At 57.5% G+C, this 20,954-nt stretch overlaps 2 protein-coding genes across 2 annotated transcripts; one reads left to right on the forward strand and one right to left on the reverse strand.

The window, feature by feature from the left end:
- Window positions 1-41: 41 nt before the first annotated feature.
- VOLCADRAFT_87280 (uncharacterized protein) lies at window positions 42-4,771 on the forward strand (the record flags this gene model as incomplete). The annotated part of the gene is made up of 4 exons (XM_002947002.1): window positions 42-469; window positions 2,760-2,869; window positions 3,872-4,023; window positions 4,718-4,771. 4 exons carry the CDS (start codon window positions 42-44, stop codon window positions 4,769-4,771), a joined length of 744 nt encoding a protein of 247 aa, XP_002947048.1.
- A 1,949-nt stretch (window positions 4,772-6,720) lies between these two features.
- VOLCADRAFT_87281 (uncharacterized protein) lies at window positions 6,721-18,766 on the reverse strand (the record flags this gene model as incomplete). Its single annotated transcript, XM_002947136.1, has 20 exons — window positions 6,721-6,747; window positions 7,521-7,581; window positions 8,058-8,128; window positions 9,030-9,087; window positions 9,708-9,756; window positions 9,995-10,025; window positions 10,388-10,506; window positions 10,849-11,209; window positions 11,483-11,547; window positions 12,058-12,148; window positions 12,616-13,093; window positions 13,220-14,232; window positions 14,494-15,252; window positions 15,796-16,087; window positions 16,386-16,930; window positions 17,233-17,787; window positions 17,817-17,954; window positions 18,068-18,224; window positions 18,513-18,682; window positions 18,746-18,766. The coding sequence occupies 20 exons, from the start codon at window positions 18,764-18,766 to the stop codon at window positions 6,721-6,723; spliced, it is 5,061 nt and encodes a 1,686-aa protein (XP_002947182.1).
- Window positions 18,767-20,954: the final 2,188 nt, after the last annotated feature.

A 20,954-nucleotide genomic window follows, 5' to 3' on the forward strand; every position in this document is an offset into this window, starting at 1 on the left:
TTGCGGCGGCGGGGATCGGATCAGTGGCCCTTGGGAGTGTTATGGAGGAACTGGCGCAGCTGGCTGTGGCGTTACACGGCAGCGCGGTCGCAGACAGCTCATCGGTCACCTACAAGTCGGGGCGGCGGCGCTTTGTACGCTTCTGTGCGGAGGTCGCAGGGGTGCCGGAGGCGGACGCCCTGCCCCGCCAGCGTGGGTCTGACCTCAATCGGGACCTGGTGTGTCTGTTCATAGCGCATGCAGTTGGCCGGTACGCGACTTCCACTGTCACCGGCACGCTGAGCGCCCTGGCGGACTGGCAGCGGTTCATGGGAGTCTCGCCAGAGGCATATATCAGCCGCGACACGCTGGTCAAGCGAACCCTGGGCCAAGTGTTGCGGAGGACTGCTGCGGGGCCGGAGTCGGCACCGTCCATGGCAAAGGCACCCCTGCCCCTGGGGGTGCTGAGGCTGCTCGTGGCGTGGCTACGGTGCAGGGCAAATGCGGAGCCGCGGAGGGCGACGGAGTTCACACAGGACGCCTGCTGGTTGGTTTTGGGGTTTTTTGGGATGCTCCGGAGGAGCGAGTTGGTGGCCCTGACAGTGGGCTGCGTTGAGGAGTTGCCGGGAGGGGGTGTGGGGCTGCAGATCGTACGTAGCAAGACGGACCAGAAGGGAGCGGGGACGTTGGTGTGCCTGGCAGCAATCACCCAGAGCGGCATCCCCATCGCTCGCATAGTACAGCGGCACCTGGAGTGCGTGCGGACGGCCGAGGATCACTCCCCGCTCTTCGTACGGGGAATCACTGGGCCGGGCAATCAGGGCACGGGCGTGGCGGCGCAGGGATTTCACTAGTAGGCTGCATGTGTTGCTGGGTGAGTTGCAGGGGTACGAGCCGGAGTTGAGGCTAGATCTCGCTAGAATATCGGCCCACAGCTTGCACAAGGGGGGGGCCACCGCGGCTGCCAATGCTGGGGTGGGTCTGGAGGAGATTAAGGCGCACGGGCGATGGAGGTCTGATGCGGTGCTGGTCTACATCCGCCGGTCCGTTGCTGTGAGGCGGACAGTGGTGGAGCGAATGTGACGCGACTGGGTGAGGGGGGATGTTTCGCTGGGTTAGGCGTGGGGCCAAAGTAACCCAAGCGAGGCCGTCGGCTGCCTGCTGGTTACCAATGCGGAAGAGCACGGTAGCCCGGAAGGGCCGCACGAAGTAGCATGCGGGCTCTGGCAGGCAGGCTGGGCGTCTCTTATCCCCAACCTTATGTCCACGTCCCCGGTGCCTTGTTCATATTAGTTGTACTGTAACGAACGCGTTTTGGGTTTCTCGTCCCGGTTCTTGGTCTGGCTAGCTGCTCAGCCCGGATTCAAATCCTAGCGTAAGCGCGGGTCTTATCTCTCAATGAGAGGGTTCTGAGCGCTCGGTGAGGGCTCGATGAGCGCTCAGCTGTGAGCGGTGTGAACGCTCACCAAGTGCTCATTTCGAAAGTATGAAGCCATGGAAACGAGACATGTAAAATTTTCCCTGCTACTCCATTTTATTGCTAGATAGAACCCATGTTACGTTGTGCCTAATATTTCTCACATTTGCAGTATTCTCACAGTAATATTGACTGGGTGAGCTGGTTTGATCTGCACCAGTACGAGGTCCAAATCAAGCAGCCTGTACCGACTGCACCAGAAGGCAGAATTGCAGTCATCCTGTTTGAGGTACAGTGGCACGACAGTGTGCCCTGGCCACCCAAGCAGCAACAGGTCCCGGCACCTGAAAGGAGACAGGGGGCGATCATAACATGTGTTTGAAGCCCTTTTGGAACCCTGCTTGTGCTCAACATGCACCTGGAAGCACTCTTGAAGCTTCTCCTCTCTTGTCCAGCGCTTTACGTTGTCATACTGGTACACCGCTGCATCCTGGGCCATAAACACGGCTACTTGTCACCATCCACGACACGACCTCATCAGTGCACAGTGCCCCCATACCTTATAGAGCTTGTTCCAGGCGAGGCTCCCTGAGCACGCGCTAGGTTCCTGAAACCCCGCGCACATAGTATTGTGCGCATTATTGAGGGAGGAGGCGTCAATATGTTTCCAGGGGCTGCTTGACCCGTGGGTCGGTGGAACTGGTTTCTAAGCTACACAGGCGGGTATTGGCTCCACTGTCATGCGCGTGGTATTGGCCCGGACCAGTAAATCCGACCCGTCCGAAATGCGAACATCGAGGGCTGTGCACACAAACTACGGCAGATTGCAATGAGGAGTCGGCGGGACTGTCCCAGCTGCACTTCCCAGGCAACCATTTTGCCCGGACGCCGATTCAAATCTGCGACCGCATGGTCGCGAATCCTCTTCCTCAGGAAATGGCGTTTCCGGCGTTATGGAAAGAGTGCAAACCGTGGGGCTGCGAGGGCGCAGAAAACGAAAGCAGAAGGTTGGATGCAGGAAGCAACCGGACAAGTTGTGTTACAATACCTGAGGATTTTTATTGTCTTTAAAAAAATAACCACTGAATTCTCAACGGCCTTCTGCAGTAGTATTACAACAATGGTACGCGCTGTGTCAAGGCACGTGAGGAGGAAGGAACAGGGACTGTTCACCGCTCCCGCCTCCAGCAGGGTCCTATACCTTACTAATTTCCGGAAGCTTCCGTGCGCCATTCCGTTAGACGCCTACCCTCACCTGTCGCAACGAAAGCCGTACACCCCGGAGCATAGAAGCACGCAAGCAGTTCGTACCCACGGACGCCACACCAGTGATAACCAACCAACCACCATCTGTCGTAGCAAGCGCCACCACCAACCGTCACCACCAACCGCCACCACCAACCGTCACCACCAACCGCCACCACCATCACCACAACCACAACCACTACCATTACGGCCAAGTTAGCCAGGCAGGTGGGCAGGGGCTTCGAACGCAGCCCGTCGACCTAGGCACACATGCAAACGTAAACATCTGCGGTCGCGGACAAAAGCCGCGTGTCGCCCAAAAAGCATGATCTGTTAAAGTGGGGGGCCCGGTGTACGGCGGATACGGGACGAAACAGTCTTCAGTCTGGTGGATTGCTCTGGTGCGTAAAGCCAGGAATTGGATTCCATCACGCACCGCGCAAGACAGCGCACCGAGATTCGACTGTTCCCCCTAAACTTTCCGACCTCCCTGCCTTTGTTTGGCCCTACGCTCGATCACACGGGTGACATATGGCTGTGCTTTGTTCGTTTCCCAACATTGCCTCCCGGGTGCACTCCCGGGTGTTACAAATCTCATATCTTGTAAGAGCTTTCTAACAGGGAACTGTCGGAAGCCCGCCTGCCAATTGCTCCAAGTCACCCCGCTTCGATTCGGCCCAAAGGTGAGCCCACCACACGCATCCGCAACACATGTAGGCATCAGCACAACGGAATACGGCTTTCATGCATTGGCAGAAGCAGTGTCAGCAGCACTGTGCAGCATCATGAGCAACACTGCCATCGTCTTCATCTTCTGCAGCAATCAATTGTTTTTTTGCTGAGTAGGATCAGCAAACCCAAGAGCCCAACGGCACACATGGCTCTACGCTGTTGTATGTTCTCTTTGGGTCTGGAGCTCTCGCTGTAATACCTATTACTACTACTACTACTACTACTACTGCTGCTGCTACCACCACTACTACTGCTACTACTAGTACTACTACACTGCACTGCTGCTGAAGAGCATGGGGTTCAGGTTCACCCACCCCCCGCCACTGAACCCCTTTCACTGAACGCATCACCACACAACAAGACGATAGCACACAGTCTCTCTCCCACGCCCTTCTAATCACCAGCGCCGCTATTTCGTTTTCTAACATCACCGGCCGGTTAGATGCCACCAATGCGCACTGGCCGTGCGTCAATCCTTCGGCTCGCCTGACGCCTCAGTGGGAACAGGATCGGGCTTCAGGCTCCCGTATGGAACCCACCCATGGGGCCGCACGTTGGGCGATGCACTGGTGATTCCGCCGCCAGCATATACCACACGGACCTTCTACGCACATGCACGCTATCTACTTTGGTACGTACATGACCTGCTGGTGCGGAACATGCAGATGTGGACTCATCTGACTAAGGACAAAAAGAGGTATTCGACCTACATGGCTTAACATGCGCACGGGGTCGCATAGCATTCCCTCTGCGTGCGCCTCGTACACCCCCGCACGATCTCCGCGTGTGCGAAGGCATACATGCCTAGCTTCATACATACGGACACCATACATGCTCACTGCAAGATCTATCCGCCAGCCTAGCGATTATACACCACGCTTCGCAAAGTTTAAGCAGCCGGACCTTCCTCTCTTCCCCTCCTCCGTTGCCAATGGAACAGGCGCACGCAAACATGGCAAACACTTGGCAGCTGCCCACCGCTATCCACACTCACACAGGCATGACTGTCGCCATCACCCTTCCTCCAACAGCACACGGTGTCCGATCCCATGCTCTGTCTCCTACACCGCAGCCCCGTCACAGATAGACATGGGGGCGCGTGACGCAAAGGAAAATATACCCCCTGCCTGCTAAAGCTACCAAGTTAACATTCCGCAGGTCTACCCCACACCGCCTGCTTGCGGGGATGCAGATCCCTGAGCCCCCGCTGCATTGCTAGCCCCAAGCCCTGGCGGGTGGTGCCGCGAGGAGCATTCCCCTACAGCACGAGGGACCAGCCACACAGCCAACGGTCCTGAGCTTCGCCAGCTCATCACCTCGCTTTCCCTCTCGCGCCTCACATAGGCCAACCTGGACCCACTCATACCGCGCACGCTGCACAGGTGCATGCAGCCGTGAGGTTACAGATGAGCCCCTTCAGTTGTTTTGAGTTTTTAGAGTTTCAGGATTTAAGCTTCGGGGATTGTAGGGTTTAGCAACCAACCGTAACTATGGCTCCGTGCTGTGTCGCGAGGCTATCGTAAGTACCTTCATCCGCCCACAGAGGGGCCCCTCCCTACCGACTTCGCCGACTCAAAACATCGCGCAAATAATCTTCCGCGCCATTATTATCACTGTCATCGTCATCACAAATTAATCTCTGCAATCACCTGCTTAACGCGAAGTCTGAAATTAGCAATCCACTCCCACTGGACGCCGTATTAGCACGCCCATGCAGTGCCTACCAACGCAACGAATTTATACTACTAAAGCTATTTATTACTAAAACACGTATATGGTGAAAATATTACTTCTGTCAGCTAGTACTTGTCACCCAGGCGGATGCAGCCGCAGCCGCGTATTATAATTTGTGTATGCAAATCACTGACAGCCGCCCGGGCCAAGCGCGCGCGCTGACGGAAAACGGCGCTTGCGTGGGAAACGGCGATCACTGCGTTCATGGCTGCGACGAAGCTATCAAATAGCTGTCATCCATCCATCCATCCGGAAAGTCCTTACCTAATCACAGCAGGGATAAGTAGCGGCACAGCTCTGTGGCCAACCAGCCGCCCCCAAACCATACGATATAGATTGCAAGTGAGGGTGCGCAGATTCAAATAACAAATTTACCCTCCCAGTCGGAGACTAAATCAGCAAAACCAGGAAAGCTCAGTACACAGATGCCAACAAACACCAACGAACTTTTCGCGCCACTTGCGCGTATGCGCGCACATGCACCCGCCGCAGCCCTTTTCCTCCAAATCTACAGGCACAGTAGACCAGCACTCCAAATGTTTCAATGCGCCGCAGCCTAACAGAATATCGTTCACTAAAACCATTACCAAATATACGTGTGTGTCAAAGAGAAGCACGATGCTTATTTTCGGTTCGATTTCGACACTGATGGTGGTTAGGTTCTGATGCGAGTGCACTTGTGAAATGCACCCGTCTTGTATGGCTCTGTACGGCGCTCCACTCCAACTGCCTTGCAAGGAACTTCTCCCCACCTCCTTACCAAACCCCTATCGTCCCAGGCGCTTCTTCCTCCTGCTCCCCCGGGGCCCTAAGGCTCTTACTGCTGGGCCCCCACAGAGTGCATAAGAGCGGAAAGAAGAGGAGGGGATAACCCCCCTAGGGCATATTGTAAGTTCGCCCACTTAACGGCGTAAGAAGGGCCTAAACAGGAAGCGTGTACGCACTTAACGGAAGCAGGGAGGGGAAGGTGAAGCCTATGCCCGTGCTCGTACGGCACACGATGCCCCGGGGAAGCAGGGAAAAACCCCTAACACGCAAACCAGTTGGGAGACCTGGCTGTAGACGCAGCTTGTAGTGCCTCTGTATTTATGTCCTCATGTGGCATTGCAGAGCTCCCTCGCTCTCCACTAACTTCCCTGCGCCTCTTCATCCCACTCCGCACTCCGCGTCCCTCCGCATTGAGGGTCCGGGGGCCCCTTCTTGCCACACCGCTAACGGCGCATACAGGCCCTTGTTTGCTCACAGTAACCTCCATCCCCTCTCACCCCTTCCTCCGTCACTCCTTTCCTCTGGTGGCCTTTCTTTCTCTCTCTCTCCCTCTTCCTGCCGGTCCCCGTACTACGTACGGATGCCGAAGTCAGAGACACGCAACCCGCAGAGCGGTGATGAGGGAAGGGGATGATACACCACACAACGCACACAACACAAAACACACTGCCAACACCCAAACCCAACCGGCAGCCCCTATAGGATGGAAAACGCCCATGTAAAGCTCTCTTTGGTTGTCCTGGTCATATTGCCGAGGTGTCAACGTTCCCTGACCGCCGTAAAAAACACCCCACCACTTGATCCCCTCCCCCTCCCTGCCGCGCGATGGGTCCTCTCGCTTCCCATCAGCTGCCTAATCCTAAACCCGAAGCCTGAGATCAGGACCGGTGGCGGGCCAACGTTCGGCAGCACAGCAATTAAGTCGCAGTTGTGTGCATATATGTTATTGCTACAATTGCGAGTCAAAAACGAAGATCACTTGTACGGTTAAACGAATTTATGTACGACAAAATCACACTCTCGTACCGCAACCCCCTTAATTATTGCATCGGAATGGACATATGGCGTGAAGAGCACATCCTGCATGGCGGCCTCTCTTTTTCTTCTTCTCCTCTTCTTCTATTCGATTCCCATTTGCTCTGAAGTTTGGGAGGCTGAGTGCCTCCCCGGTTTTCCTAGCTAAGCTTAGCACACCATCATTCCGCACCTGTACCGGCGGGGAGCATTCGCAGCCCATCTCCACTGCAAGCACGCACCTAGGCACCCCCCCACCCGCACTCCACGTCCTCTCACTCCACCTACCACTCCCCACCCTTTCCTTTCCGCGGTCCCCCTCGCCCCTAGGCGCCCCGGTCACCGCCAGTGGCTCCCAGGAAAGGAGGCGCCCCTTTCTAGGCAGCGGCGCCACCGCCTACCTAAAGTCTCACAACCTTCTGATGCCTCACCTCTCTGTCTCCGCCGCCGCCGCCGCCGCAATACCTGCCAGTATTCTGTTACACACACACGTATATATATATACCCCTAAGTCCAACAACACATTTGCACTCCACATACCGCCCTATTTATCCCCTCACCCTCATCCGTCGCCCCCCCCTTACACTTGCGGTCCGCAGCTGATGTCCAGCAGCGCTTGCAACCGGCTCACCAGCTCTGAAGCAGAGGGCCGCTGGGACGCATCGGAAGACCAACATGACACCGCCAGACTCCTGCCGTATGTACATGTTACGGCGGGATAGGTATGGCCAAGGTACGATCCATTCATCGGGATGGAAGGTAGGGAGGAGGGCGGCTGGTTTAGTGGCGAAGAGGGCTAGAGGGCGGGAGGGTCGAAGCATGTAGGCAAGTAACGCCGGCAAGGACACGTCGGCGATAAGCTATCTGGCTGTGACTTAGTGACTTAGTGGCAAATTGGTTATCAAATGGTTACTTTGACTAACTGCCTTGTTGGTGAGTTTGCTAGTTGGTTGCAAATGTTAATGCGCCAGCGATAATCCCCGTCACAGCCCCCAGCTTTCCTTCAATGTACCTCTTTGAGCGCTTCAGACAGACAGACAGACAGATAGCCAGGTAGGTATGCAGCTAAATAGATAGATAGATAGACAGGCGGCCTAAGGCAGACTGGGGTACGCATGTAGTATGTAGTTGAGAGAGGCCCTTCGCCCTTCCCTCCCCCCCCACCCACTTGAAGTGTGATGGAGTATCCGGGGGGAACTTGGGTCTCATCCCCTCGTGGAGCACTTTGTGAGGGACGGCCTGCAGAGGCAGCAACAGCAATAACAACAGCAGCAGTCACATGCCACATGGGCACAGCCAGCGGGGGCCAAGTCAGCACGCAGTAGCAGACTGTACATGTATGGTATGGCGTATGGCACCAGTAAGGTGAAGTTAAGATTACGAGCAGTTCGCTGCAACAGGTCTTGCTGCCGAATGGTATGGGTCCGTGTAGCACCTTCAAAAGCCGTTTATTGCCACACATGCCCCAAAGGGGAACCAAAGTCTCCGTCAGCTTCATCGCCGGTAATAGGAGGGGGCATTTTGGGAGGATGAGGAAAGGGTTTGCGTGTATTTTGCAGATAAAGGTCCTGGGTTCAATTCCTGGGTAGGCTCCTGGCAATTGTCGGGAGCGTGAGGTTATGGGTAGTTGCTGAGATGTGGAGTTGAGGTCGCAGTTGATGGACCTAGGTTCGCACCGCGCTGGATCGGTGAGGCGATTGCTGAACCCTTTGTCTCTACGGATGTCCGGGTGACTGGATGAGGAGGGATCCTAGAAGGCAGGATCCAAAACCGCCTTAGGACTTTCAGTTCGGAATCAACATTAAACATCCATAGTCCATGGCCTCCGGGTTTCGACGGACACCCCGCGTTCGTGCGGGACTTATAAACCTGTAAACTCTAACGCATGGCAAGGCAGGACATGACAATGTGGACTTTTGCAGCTTTCCCCCCCATCCCCGATCTGTCAACACCCGGCCCCACTACTCGCCTGCCTTCCCGGCCCCCTAGCCCCCATCCCGATGGAAGTTATCCCTTTTGTCTATCCATCCAATCTCGCTAGTCGCCGTACACTGCTCTGTGCAAAACATGGCCGCACAAACCACAACCCCTTGGACCGGCCCAAGTCCCCCAAGTTCCCCGTTACGCGAGTAGTAGTTACCGCGAAACCGTTCTCCGCGTAAGCGCTGTACGGAGCTCGGCCTGTATAGACCTCCCACCTGCATGGGTTGTGTCGGTGTGGGGGGTTACGGAGGGTTACTGAAGGCGTGTTCGACCACATAGCACATACATACATACAGGCAGGCGGCTGGCAGAGGTTAAGGCCTGACTTCTGTTCCCGGAGTCTCCGGGTTCAAATCCGCCTGCCGACTTCTTGAGTGTTAGAGAAGTGTTGAGGTGGCCCCCCATCTTGCGGGTGGTATAGGACGTGAAAATATCAACTTGCGAGTTGTCCAGGAACTGAGTTGAGGCGCCATTGATCCGCTAGATTTGGTTGGATGCTGGTGGTGAGTTGCTGAACCCATCGAATACATTCTGAAGTCGGATGGGGTGAATGGATTAGGGTGCCCCTCTAGCAGGGGAGAGGAGGGAACTGCCTTGGGAAAGGGGGCCGCTGGTGAAACTTAACCACCTTGTAACGACATACATACAGGGGTACGTACAGGGGAAGAGGTAACTAGGCATGCAGAAAACCTAATGGAGGCACGATCGTACAGCAGACGGTCATACGAGCGGACAGCCAAGTGGAAAGGCAAAAACGTAGTCATACAGGTCGGACCTTGTTTCCCCGCTTTTGGATTTCCCCACCACCACCACCACCGCACTCAAGGGGACTCACATCAGAATGCCGAAGCTATAAATGTCCGCACTTGGGTCAAGGGGAGAACCTGGGGGTTGGGAGTGGCGGTTACATAACACAAGCCAGGCCGGACTGTCATCACGTACAATCGCATTAGGATGCTGCTGCACAGTCATGATGTAGAAAGCGTGGATAGGGGAAGGATTGCATGCATATCTGTACGTATATCGCAGTAAGGGTGATTCCGCCAGCCGTGGACAACTTCATGGGGCCCCGCATCCTACGACGCCTAACAGCACAACCCTGGGTGAAGGGCCACAACCCACCTTGGAGCAGCTCCGGGGCCATGTGGGTCACCTAGTCCCGGGGGAGCGTGGGAAGCAAGGGGGAAAAACACATGCACGCACACATCTCATCAAAACACACATGCAATTGCATTTGCACGGAGCAAGGCCCAGAAAGTGGGACTGGAAGCAGCAGCTGCGAGGAGCGAGCGGCACTGACACGGCTATTTCGGCACGGAGATGCGTGAGACGGGCTGCAAGCTGCAAAGGGCCTATGTCAGCTGCTAGGGGCCTACGTCAGTTTCTAGGAGTCAGGACAACGCTGGGAGAAACTTCCTACGGAAAGAGATGGGGCATTGTGAGTGTTCCGTAATTAAGAACAAGCGTTTGGGAAGAGGGAGCACGCATTCAACCCTCATCCTGTTCCCGCCTCACCGTCCCCACAGGCTCTGACTCCGCCGCTCCAGGGCTAGCCAGCCCTCCCTCCCCTGACCGTCCCCCGCCAGCAGCAGCAGAAGCAGCGTCCTCGCTCCTAGCTACCAGATTCACAAAGCCTTGCGGGGAGGCAGAGAGAAGCACGCGCACAAAAGCGGAAGCGGGAGAGGGAAAAAAAGGAGAGGAAACTTGGGATGGGGTCCGGGAGGGCGGGACGCAGCGGAGGCCATCTTCCTGCGTGCTAACCTTCCCTACATTGCCTCAATGGCAGGTCCTGTTGCACTTGCCGCAGCCTTCCCGCCCTTTCCACCTCAGTTCCTCCTTCCCTCCCTCCTCCAATACACATTCACTTTTGCCCTTTCCTCCCTTCTCCCTTACTGGTTTCCGTTCCCCTGGAGTCACCCCGCCACCAGTTCCCCCTCCTTCCCTCCCTCTTCTCTGGTCCCCCGCTGTCCTCTCACCGAAATCCGTCAACTTAGCGGTGAAGCCCCGCGGGTCGGTTGCCGACGACCTCAGCAGTACATTGGCGGGCTTCACGTCGCAATGCACCAGGTTGAGTGAGTGGAGGTGCCTTAGAGCCAGGGCCACCTCCACCAGCGTGAGGTAGACAGCACACATGGCGGGGCTGCCGGCGGTGGAGTTCGCGGAGGGGTTAGGAGGCGGGAGCGGTAAGGAGACAGGCTGACAAGGGCCGCTGCTGTTGCCGTTGAGGTTGGGCTGAGGTTGCTGTTGGCGAAGCAGGATAGTGGCGGCGGCTCGGGCGGCCCGGGCGAAGGCGCCGGTGTCGATGCAGTCAGCCAGGGAGCCCATGTCGCAGTATTCCTGGAGAGAGTGTTGGGTTAGGCGGGGGGAGGAGAGGATGTCATTGGGGGTGGGGATGCGGTTAGGGATGTGGTGGTGGTGGAGGGCCGAACAGGGAAAATCCAGCTAGCGACGGTTCAGCACTGTTCCCTTTTCTCAAAGTTTTCACATGTCACACGTATGCACATCAACAACTTGTATCAGTTCACTGGAAAGATCTACCACGGCGCTGGACTATCTGCGCCGGTGAAGTGATTCGTGTGCCATCCTCATCCAAATATCACATGCAGCTACCGTCAGAAGAAACACAGCCGCAAAGGCCTTCAGACCGCCAGCTGCAGGACCCCGCATTCGCCAATCTGCCGTACCATGATGAGTGCCGTACACAAGGGCGCTGTCCAGGGGTTTTGACGGGCGTTCCAACGGACCGGCGCGTGACAGGCACGTGAGGGGAGGTGGGGGCGGCCGGCAGGGCGGAGTGGGGCAGACGATTGTGGAGTGGGTGGGGCGAAGGGGCGGTCAGAATTGAGCGAGCTAGGTCCGCAAGGTACGACACAACACGGGGTCTTAAACAAGCATGGCGTTGAGTAAGCATGACGTGGAGCAACGAAGCTGGGAGACTACGAGCTGATGGTAGTGAGCGCACCGAAATCAGGAGAGCGAGGAGGAAGGAGGGAGAGCTGGTGGGGGTGGTTGAAGAAAGGAAAGCCAGGCAGCGCCCTATGGCCGGATGCTGCTGTTGCTGCTGCTTACGAAACATGACGCCTTCTTCCCCTCACTCCGCGAGTACTTCACCACGAGGTTCGAGCTCATCCTGGAGAGGGGCATCAAGCCAATCCCCCCCCTCTCCCCGCCTTGCGCCGCCTTACCTAGCGCAGGCGCGCCCTCGGGTTGCACCTCCAATTTAACCACCCCCTGCCCCTCCTCGCGGATTACAACGCGGGTACAGTACGAGTACACCTGTACGGCAGGAAAAACGAGCATATCATTATTGTAAAATGCGAGGTGCCTGCACAGTGCAAGGTGCCTGCACAGTAGGGGTTATGTTGAGGCACATGCGGTGGGTGCGTGCTGTACAGGTGTTGGAAGCCTGGCGGACGTACTTTCCGTAAGGAGCTATGCATGGCACAACCAGCGTGTGCGGGTGATCGTACGTGTATACATACACATACATACACACACATACACACTCACGTACACGCATATACACGCACAATAGGCCGTAAGACCATTTCCCAGCCTGTGCGCAAGCCTACCCTTCCCCTTCACGTTTTACTCTCCGCGCCACCTTCCTCCTGCTTTGCTGTCTCTTCTCAATCCTCATCGGCTTGGCTCCTGCTGCTTGCTTGCTTATTCTTATTCTTCCCTTCAAACACGCACACCTAGAGCCACACCCACATCCATAGCCACCCAGGCGCCCTCCACACCTGCACGATGTTCGGGTGGCTGATGGTGGTCAGCACCGCCAGCTCCCTCGCACCCCGCATCAGAGCCTGCAGCCGCGACCTCCGTTTCGCAGTGTTCAGCCTCTGAGCTCGCACACCCGCACGGAGGCTCTTCCCCCGCCCCGCCTCGCCGTCACTCCCGCCCTCGCCAGCCACCACCGCCGCCCAGGGGGTCGACATGAGGCTCTTGTACGAGGACCGCCCGTAGGGGGCCTGCTGCTGCTGTTCCTGCTGCTGCTGCTGGTCAGTGCCAACGGGATCACCGGCAGTGGCGGTTAATGGAGCCACGTCTTTACCGGCTTCGCCTGCAGCGGTCCCCTCCTCCTCGTCTTCCAGCGGCAGTATGACCTTGACAGCAACTGGCATGGCGTGCAGTCGGGCCAGCACCACGACGCTGCAGCCGCCCAGACCGATGGCGCGCAGGATACGCAGGTTGCGGATGTCGTCCTCGGCATGGGCTCTGTTGGATAGGCGGGTGGAGGGAAGTGGGATCGGGGACCTGTGCGAAGGAGAGGGTTTTGGAAGCCCATGGAATGTGGAAACCCAACAGTAACGATCCGGCTAGCCACCGGCCGTCCCAGCTCACCCGCCCATCTGCTCGGTATCCGTCCGCGCACGCGACAGCGTCGTCGTGAAGGCCGTTACCAGCGTCGCCATGTTCTGCTGCCGCGCCACAGGACCCAGATCCGACACCGTGTGGGTCAGCAGCGTCATGCTGCTAGGCCACTCGGACTCGAAGCCGGGCGCCGTCACGCCACCCGTAAAACCTGAACCCAGACCACCCGCGGCCATCAGGCCCAGATCCTGCGCGGCGGCGACAGCGCCGGTGCCGTCGCCCGGTGGCATGACGTCGCCCACGATTCCTGAGCTACTGAAGAGGGCTGTGTCGTACGGCTCGCTCAATCCACAATCCGGGGCGCGTACAAACACTGTCGGCGCCGGCGCTGGCAGCATGGCGTCGCAGCCCGTGGAACCGGCGGAGGGCAGCGCGGCGCCGCTGGTGCTAATGACCCGGCAGGCTAAGGCGGCAGCGGCGGGTGTTTCCAGGGGGATTGCGGGGTTGGCGACGGCAGAGGCGCGGCGGGCGTGTGGGACACTGCGCCGGGGGATCGTGTGCGAGGAGACGAGCTTGCGGCTTGGAGGAGGGGTTTGGAAGGGCATCGGAGTCGTTACGGCGCCTGTGGTGACAGTACCGGTGACGGTGACTGCAGGACTGCTGTTGCTGCTAAGTGACCCGTGGGTCTGTCGGCCGCCGGCGCTGGTAATGGATCGGGATGCAGCTCCTTGCTCCATTCCCATCGCTGCTGTCGCAGCCGCCCCTGCCATGCCGGTCATCGTGCTTGCGGCAGACGACGAGGCGTCTGCACGCACAGCAAGCGCCAAGGGATCCGTTGCCACCGCAGCCGCGCCCTCCGGAGCCCTTGGCAGCGGCGCCACCGCCGCCGCCGGTCCTAGCCCAATAGACGAGGCCGGCACGAGGGAGGGATACCACTGAGCGGCCCCTTGGGGGCCCCCTCCCATCACTTGGGTCCACAGGCATGCCCACTCGTCAGCCAGCGGCCCCGTGTGTAGACAGCGGAGGGCCACGGGAGCCAGGACCTGCCAGGAGTCAGCGGTGTGCGGGGTACCTAGGAGCGGACAGATAGCGCCGTAAAGTTCTAGCTGGGCTGAAAGCCACAGCATTTCGTGATGGGTCCCAGTAAATCATGTCTCTTTTCCTTCGGGTGATTCGTCCCCATTAGTCAGATAAGCGAGAGGCGGTGTCGGTAATCCCGTCCGGTTCAAAGCCCAACCAGCACACAAGCGCACCGCGCAATTTTACGCTACGTGCACCGCACCCTTCTGTCCTTTTGACCCCACCTGCAGCAGATCCAGTGCGCGCTCCCGGGCCGCTTGTAAGAAGCTTTGCGGCAGCGGTAGGCTGCTGTACAGATACAACCCCAAAACTGCCGTCCCAAGGGAGCTGCTGCCGGCGGTGGCGGCGGCGCTGCCGCTGCCAGCGCCACCGGCGGCGGCAGTCCTAAACACGCTGTCAAAGCCCTCCACACTAGCACACGAACTGCGCTCACGACGCGGGCCCAGCCAGCTCGTACGCATCGGTGAAGCCGCCGCCGTCGCTGCTGCCAGTCCCACAGTAGCGGTGTTGCTGCTGCTGATGCCTGACGTCCTGCCAGCGCCGCCGCCAGTGTAGGGCTGAGGCCCTGTGGCGGCGCGCTGCCTCGGCTGCTGCGAGGGTACGACGGCACCGCATACGGCATCAGTGGCCGTCACTCCTGCTATCGCGACATTGTCGGCCAGGGGCTCCATCACTAACGCTATGAGCGACGCCAGGCCGCCCGCCACGCCTGCGCGTCGCACAAGACTGAAGGCATCGCCGCTGGGCTGTGTGGCGTCTTGTAGCCATGTGGGCACATCAGGGACCAGAGTAGAGCGAAGCTGAACGAAAGGGCCGGTTACGGCGCCGCCGCTGCCGCCACCGTCAGTGTAACTGGAAGCTCCCCCCATGGCAACTGGCGTTCCTGGCGGCGGAGGTGGCGGTAGGGCTCCGCCGGGGCCCTCGCCGATTTTACCATGAAGGAGCGCCGTAAGGAGGGTGGAAGAAGTGGCGAAGGGGCTGGCCTGCAGGTGGGGGTACCGACAAGGCGGCGGAAGGTCGGCGAAATGGCAAGGTGGTATTGATATCGCACAACGCAATTGTCTCCGTCCGCATTTCCCTACGACACCACCATGTTACCACGTGACACGCAAACACACTACTCCGCCCTGAAGACGAGTTCCGCTGCCATCCATTACCCAGCCCAGGCGAGGGAGCCTTTTGCATAAAAAGGTTCCCTAGCCATTTAGCATTCCATAACCGATTGACGATAACCCTTTTCCAATGCATTCTGGCCCCTCGCCTTCAATCCACTCGACACTGCACCGGCTGTCCTAGCATCAGTCCACGCAGCCACCGTAACCCCTGACCAGCCAGGCCCGACCTCGCAACCCCAACCGCCGCACCTTCCATCCGATAGCTCGCCCAGCCCCCACCGTCAACCCCGATGTGGCACTGCGGTTGAGGGGATAGCCGCCAGAGAACAGCGCCCTGCTCATTTGCCCCTGCCCCTGGCTGTGACCTTGACTCTGGCCCTGGCCCTGCGGAGGCACGATTCTCACACTCACTCCAGCAGCGGGTACTCCACCGCCTGTGACCCATGCCGGCCCCGCCGTGGTGCCTCCCCCGCCTCCAGCTCCTCCAGCAGCGCCGGGCACGCTTCCTGTGCCCTGGCTGACCATGAAGGGCGCCCAAGACAGCGCCAGGGCGTTGTCCGCTGTGGACTGGCAGGGGGTGAAGCCTGTGCCGGAGGGGTCGTCATCGGGGCCCGCGACGGAGCCCAGGCCAGCGGGACCGGAGGGCACCGAGCAGTAGCCGCCGTCTCGGCCGCCAGCCGGCCCCGGCAGCGCCACCACGATTCTAAGGGATGCGGCGCATAGTGGGGATATACATACAGAATATTATTTAGGTTTACTAAAACAGAAAAGCCGCCAACGAGGGCACTGAGAAGGCAGGGCGGGGAGCGAACGGGGTGTGGTCAGTGAGGCCAGTGTAAGAGGAATGAAATCGAGGTAATAGAAGGAAGCGACGAAAGGCAGGGCGATGTTATGCTATGCAGCCAGCGGCGAGGGAGGTAGATAAGAGGTGCGGTAAAAGGGGGTTTAAGGGGGCCTTGGCGGGTTGGAAGGCGGTTTCGTTGTTACCCCCTGCGACATACCTCCTGCCGTTGTGTTGGCCACCACCGCGAGTCGCTCCCTGATCCGCCGCCAAGGGCCGCTCTGAGCTCCCCGTCACCATACCCAGACGGTGCTGATGGTGCTGATGTCCCTGCAGCTGCTGCTGATAGTAGTGTTGCTGCGGTGACGACTGCAACAACGGCGATGAACCCAGGGCGAACGAACCACTCGGCTGGGTGCTGTACACCGAACCACCCGCAGCGGCAGCTGCCGCGTTATGTGTTGCGTTGGTAGTAGTTGTGGTCGTCGGGGTTGCAGTAGCAGAGGTGGTTGTGGCCGTTGCTGGGCCCTGCAGGGTACATCTGGGCGACTGGGGTGAGGCTCCGCTCTTGCTGGCAGTGCGGTCCGCTGGGGGGGCGTAGAACAGCAGCCCTGTGGGTGAGTCCCGGGTGGGCAGCAGCGCCAGCCTGACTACCATCTCCAGGTGCAACTCAGCTGCCAGGAGGGATGCCATGCTGCCAGTGAGCAGTGCGGCTAAGTCCTGAAGGGACACTGAGGAGGACAGTGCGTCGGCCGCCAGACACACCTGGCAGGAAGAAGACGAGGGAGGGGGACCAGGATGGGCGACGTGGCAGCACTGGGGCGAGGGCAGGGGAGGAACGGATGATGGAGAAGTTTGAACGGAGCAATCCCACATGGCCTAGCCGGCATGATAAACCCAGTCATCACGACTACGGTACTCTCGTCCCTCTGCTGCTGCTGTTGCTGTCGTTGTTGTTGCTGTTTATGCTGCTGCTGCCGACCCCATCGCGCCCGCCCTAGTCGAAGGGTTCCTTCCTCTCACACACACGTCTCCCAGGCCTTTACCCGCGACACCACCCACACTACCTGCTCCACAACGGGAAGTGCCGGCCCCAAACAGCACTCCGCCACACACTCCGCCATCTCCAACAGGCCACTCTCCAGCAAGCTCACATCACCACCAGCACCACCGCGATTTTGACCGAAGCTGCCATCGGCACAGCCGCTTCCGCCTCCGCCACCATCTCCACCATCGCCGCCTCTGGCGAAATTGCCACTGTTGGCAGGGAAAGCCGTCCCTCCGCGGCCTGCAGCCCTCCCTATTCGCACCGCCTGTGAGCCCCTCTGGGCCCCGTCCCAGGCGGTAGCACCCCGGGGAGGCTGCTGCTCCTGCTGTTGTAGTGGCAGCGGCGCTGGCAGTAGCAACAACAGCGCCCCTATATGTCGGCCGTCCAGCCCTAACGGCAATAGCACCGCCCGCCATCTGGGTGCTGGACAGGATAATGCGAGGTCGTGCAGCAAGTGCCGCCACGCCACCGGCAGCGGGGACGGCAGCAGCGGCGTTGCCGGAGATTGGCCGTCAGGCGTTGTCTGGCTCTGGCCAAGTCGGCTTGACTTGGGGGGAGCTGCAGGGAGGGGCAGCTGAAAACGGGAGCGGGGGCGAAGGGCACCTCAGCCTTAGGTGCCTGTGGGAGAACGAGGCCCCAGAGGCGGCGAGCGGTCTTTCCGTGTTTGACCTTTTCGCGGGTAGCCGTGTGAGTTGTCGTGAGGGTGCGTTGCGGGCAGGAAAGGAACTCCGGCACCCTGATCTTCGTGGGGAGATGGCATGAGGTGGGGGCTGGTGCAAAAGCCTTGTTGGGACGTATGGCCTAGGACTCAGTTTTTCTGCAGTCTTTAAGGGCCTCTGAGGGTTTGGCCTCACCTCCAGTACACAGCCCAATCGACCAGCTTCGGTTTGGCAGAGGGCCGGAACCTGCAGGCCGGGCGGCAGGGCGGCTGCAGCAGCCCCAGCACTGTGCAGCACTGTCCAGCGGGGTGTGTCGGAGAAGAAGAACTCCGCGCCACCAAATCCAAAAATGCTGCATACGAGCAGGTTTTAAAGGGAGGCAAGGCACGGATAGGATGGTGGGTGTGGCAGGCTGTGCGGTGAGGTGAGGGGTGATGGGAACTGGGTGTAGAGAGCGGGCTCGGATAGTGGTGCTCAATGGATGGGATTTCGGTGTGGATTTCAATGTGGTGCTCAAGGGATGGGATTTCGGACGCAAAGGACAGGGCAAGTACCCTTTGCTTCTGTACTGATAAAGAAACTGTCTGAGGTGATGGATTGTTCACTAGGCCGGCAGGGGTTGCTGCAATGTCAGGCGCACCTGACGGCGCCTGCCGTTAAAAGCTCGGCCAGCAGGTTCGCGCCTTCAGCGATGCGGCGTATGGGTGCACCGCGTACACCAATAAGTTTTGATCTTAAGCGTCCCAACTCGTGGAGCCAGCTCGGCAGTTCCTCAGCGCGGGATGGCAGTAGGACAGTGTCAGCCGCACCCTGCCGCACGAAGAACATCAGGGTTGAGACCATCACAGAGCTACGCGAAACAACTGAGCTTACCAAGTCATTCTCATTGACCATAACGGACTTGACAGGCTTAACGGGAATGTTCGGTGTAACCCCTGGTGAGCCATGATAATTAGAGTCCCTGTTAACTCGACCTTCGTTTTCGTTATTTGAGGGAGCAGGGCTGCTAACGTAACCGTCCTTTATCCCCCCAAAGCATTGTCCAAAACAAAACGACATATCTCCAAACGATGAACGAATGAATTACTCTCCACGTTCTACCATAGCGTTAGTAAGCTCATTGTTAATAGCCCAGGAATTATTAATGTAATTCGTATATGGTAACTTATGTATCCCTCGTTATAAATATCGCCTACGCCGGGAGCACAGCACAAGCATCGCAGTTTAATCATATAGCTCCTGAAGGTGTTTGGTGCCTGCAAAACTAATCCACATGCTTTACCGTAATGTGTAGCTTTACCGTACGAGCTCCGGTCCTTGCAGTTTTTTAGCATATCAGCATGTCAAAGAAACTGATATTAAAGAAAGATAATGTACTCAAGTAAAGTAGAGCGAACACCTCATGTACAGCTGCAAAAGAACCTAAAAACTCGTAGGTGAAAAAATAGTCTCTCCTTTGGGTTGATATTAGTGCCGGGATAAAAAAATTATAACAAACCATCAAAATGTTTACCTTCTAGTTTATAGTGCTACCTATTCCCAGAAATGAGTAACCCTGGAAAGCGTCGACCAGGCATTTTTGCTTTTCTGAGGCAATGGATTTTGATTCTAACTTTTAGTTCATCTAATATACGTACCTGGCAGTTAGTCCCTGCGAAGGGGGATGCAATCTGGTCCTGCCAGGGTTGGTATTAGGCATGAATAGGACAGAAAGTCGATAACCGTGAGATGACCATGCATGGTCCATATGGTTGCAATCCAGGGAGGTGGTGTCCAAGCCACTGTAACGGCGCATGCCATTTTGGTTTCGGACGGAGTTTTCCATCCTTGAGCGACAACCTGGAGCAGATACCTTATAATGACCTGTGCACCTCCATCCCTAACAATCGGATATTTAGTCCGATATTTCTTGCTGTTCAAGCAATAAGTACCATTTCTACTGTTTGTCAACTAGTATGCATACGACGGTAATTGTTCTTACCATGCATACGACAATAATTGCTCTTACGATGGTGGCCACTGTTCTACATTCCACCGTAATTAAAACATTTTTTGTTCATGATTATTTGATTATATTTAATAAACGCTTCCGCCTAGTGGTCTGCCTGCGCGGAAAGGATTGCCGATTGGAGTTTCAACCGACGTGTCGAGACTCCGAAATATTCCTAATATTAACCAGGTTGCTCTGCTCCACAAATGCTGATTTTTATGTAAGTTACTGCGACTCTCCTGCTGCTGCTGTAGCGCCCTTAACTGTCGACGGCAACTCACTGGAAATATGGCCGCGCCTTATAGCAACAGGATTTTTAATCTAAGAGACTAGTAGTTAAAAAGATTGTCCAATCCAGATGCGGTCACAGACTGTGGCGGATTCTGGGACGGATCGCAGATTGGGCGGCTCGCAGGCCGGGAACAAGGCCTGGTTGTATATTGCGGTGGGTTCCGACGACTTGTTTTGCTTGTGGGTGAGCTCACCGGGGGTATCACGCATGTAATAGTGCGCTTACTAAGTCCTCTGCGGACGCTCGCTAAAGGCGATACTTCCCCGACTAATCCGGCTTGTGCTGTCGCGGGCAGCAGACTTAGGAAATTAACTAGTGTCTGCTGAGTCTGTAACTGTACACATTGGCACTGTCACAATTAGGATACCTGATCCTGATAGCTGTACCACTGCTGTTTGTGTTTGGTAAAGGTGACAACTCAGCTGACGTACCTAACGGCTTTCCGTTGGCCCATGCCCCACAGGGTCGTTCGTCCAACTACATTAACAAACTTACCCGCCCCGTTTCAAGCTGAGATGTGGGCTTACCAATACCAACAATCCGTAGCATTAATTTATATGCCTGACTTGAAGTGAACGCACGCTGGTAAAGGGCGTGGTGTTTGCCGTGGTCAGGCCAATTGCTTACTTGCAGTAAGGCCCCTGGCCTAGGCAGCATCCTGGTTCCGTACCTCGCGGGTGTAAGGGGCGTAGCAGGGAACCCATGATGCCCATTATGACCCGTGCGGGACCTCAAGGTGTAGCTCCTAGCTCGTGTAGTTATATGCCAACCCAGCTCAACACATGCCGCGGCTGTACTCT

This window comes from Volvox carteri (assembly GCF_000143455.1).
Source record: "Volvox carteri f. nagariensis unplaced genomic scaffold VOLCAscaffold_5, whole genome shotgun sequence".
In the NCBI taxonomy this organism is placed as follows: domain Eukaryota; kingdom Viridiplantae; phylum Chlorophyta; class Chlorophyceae; order Chlamydomonadales; family Volvocaceae; genus Volvox; species Volvox carteri.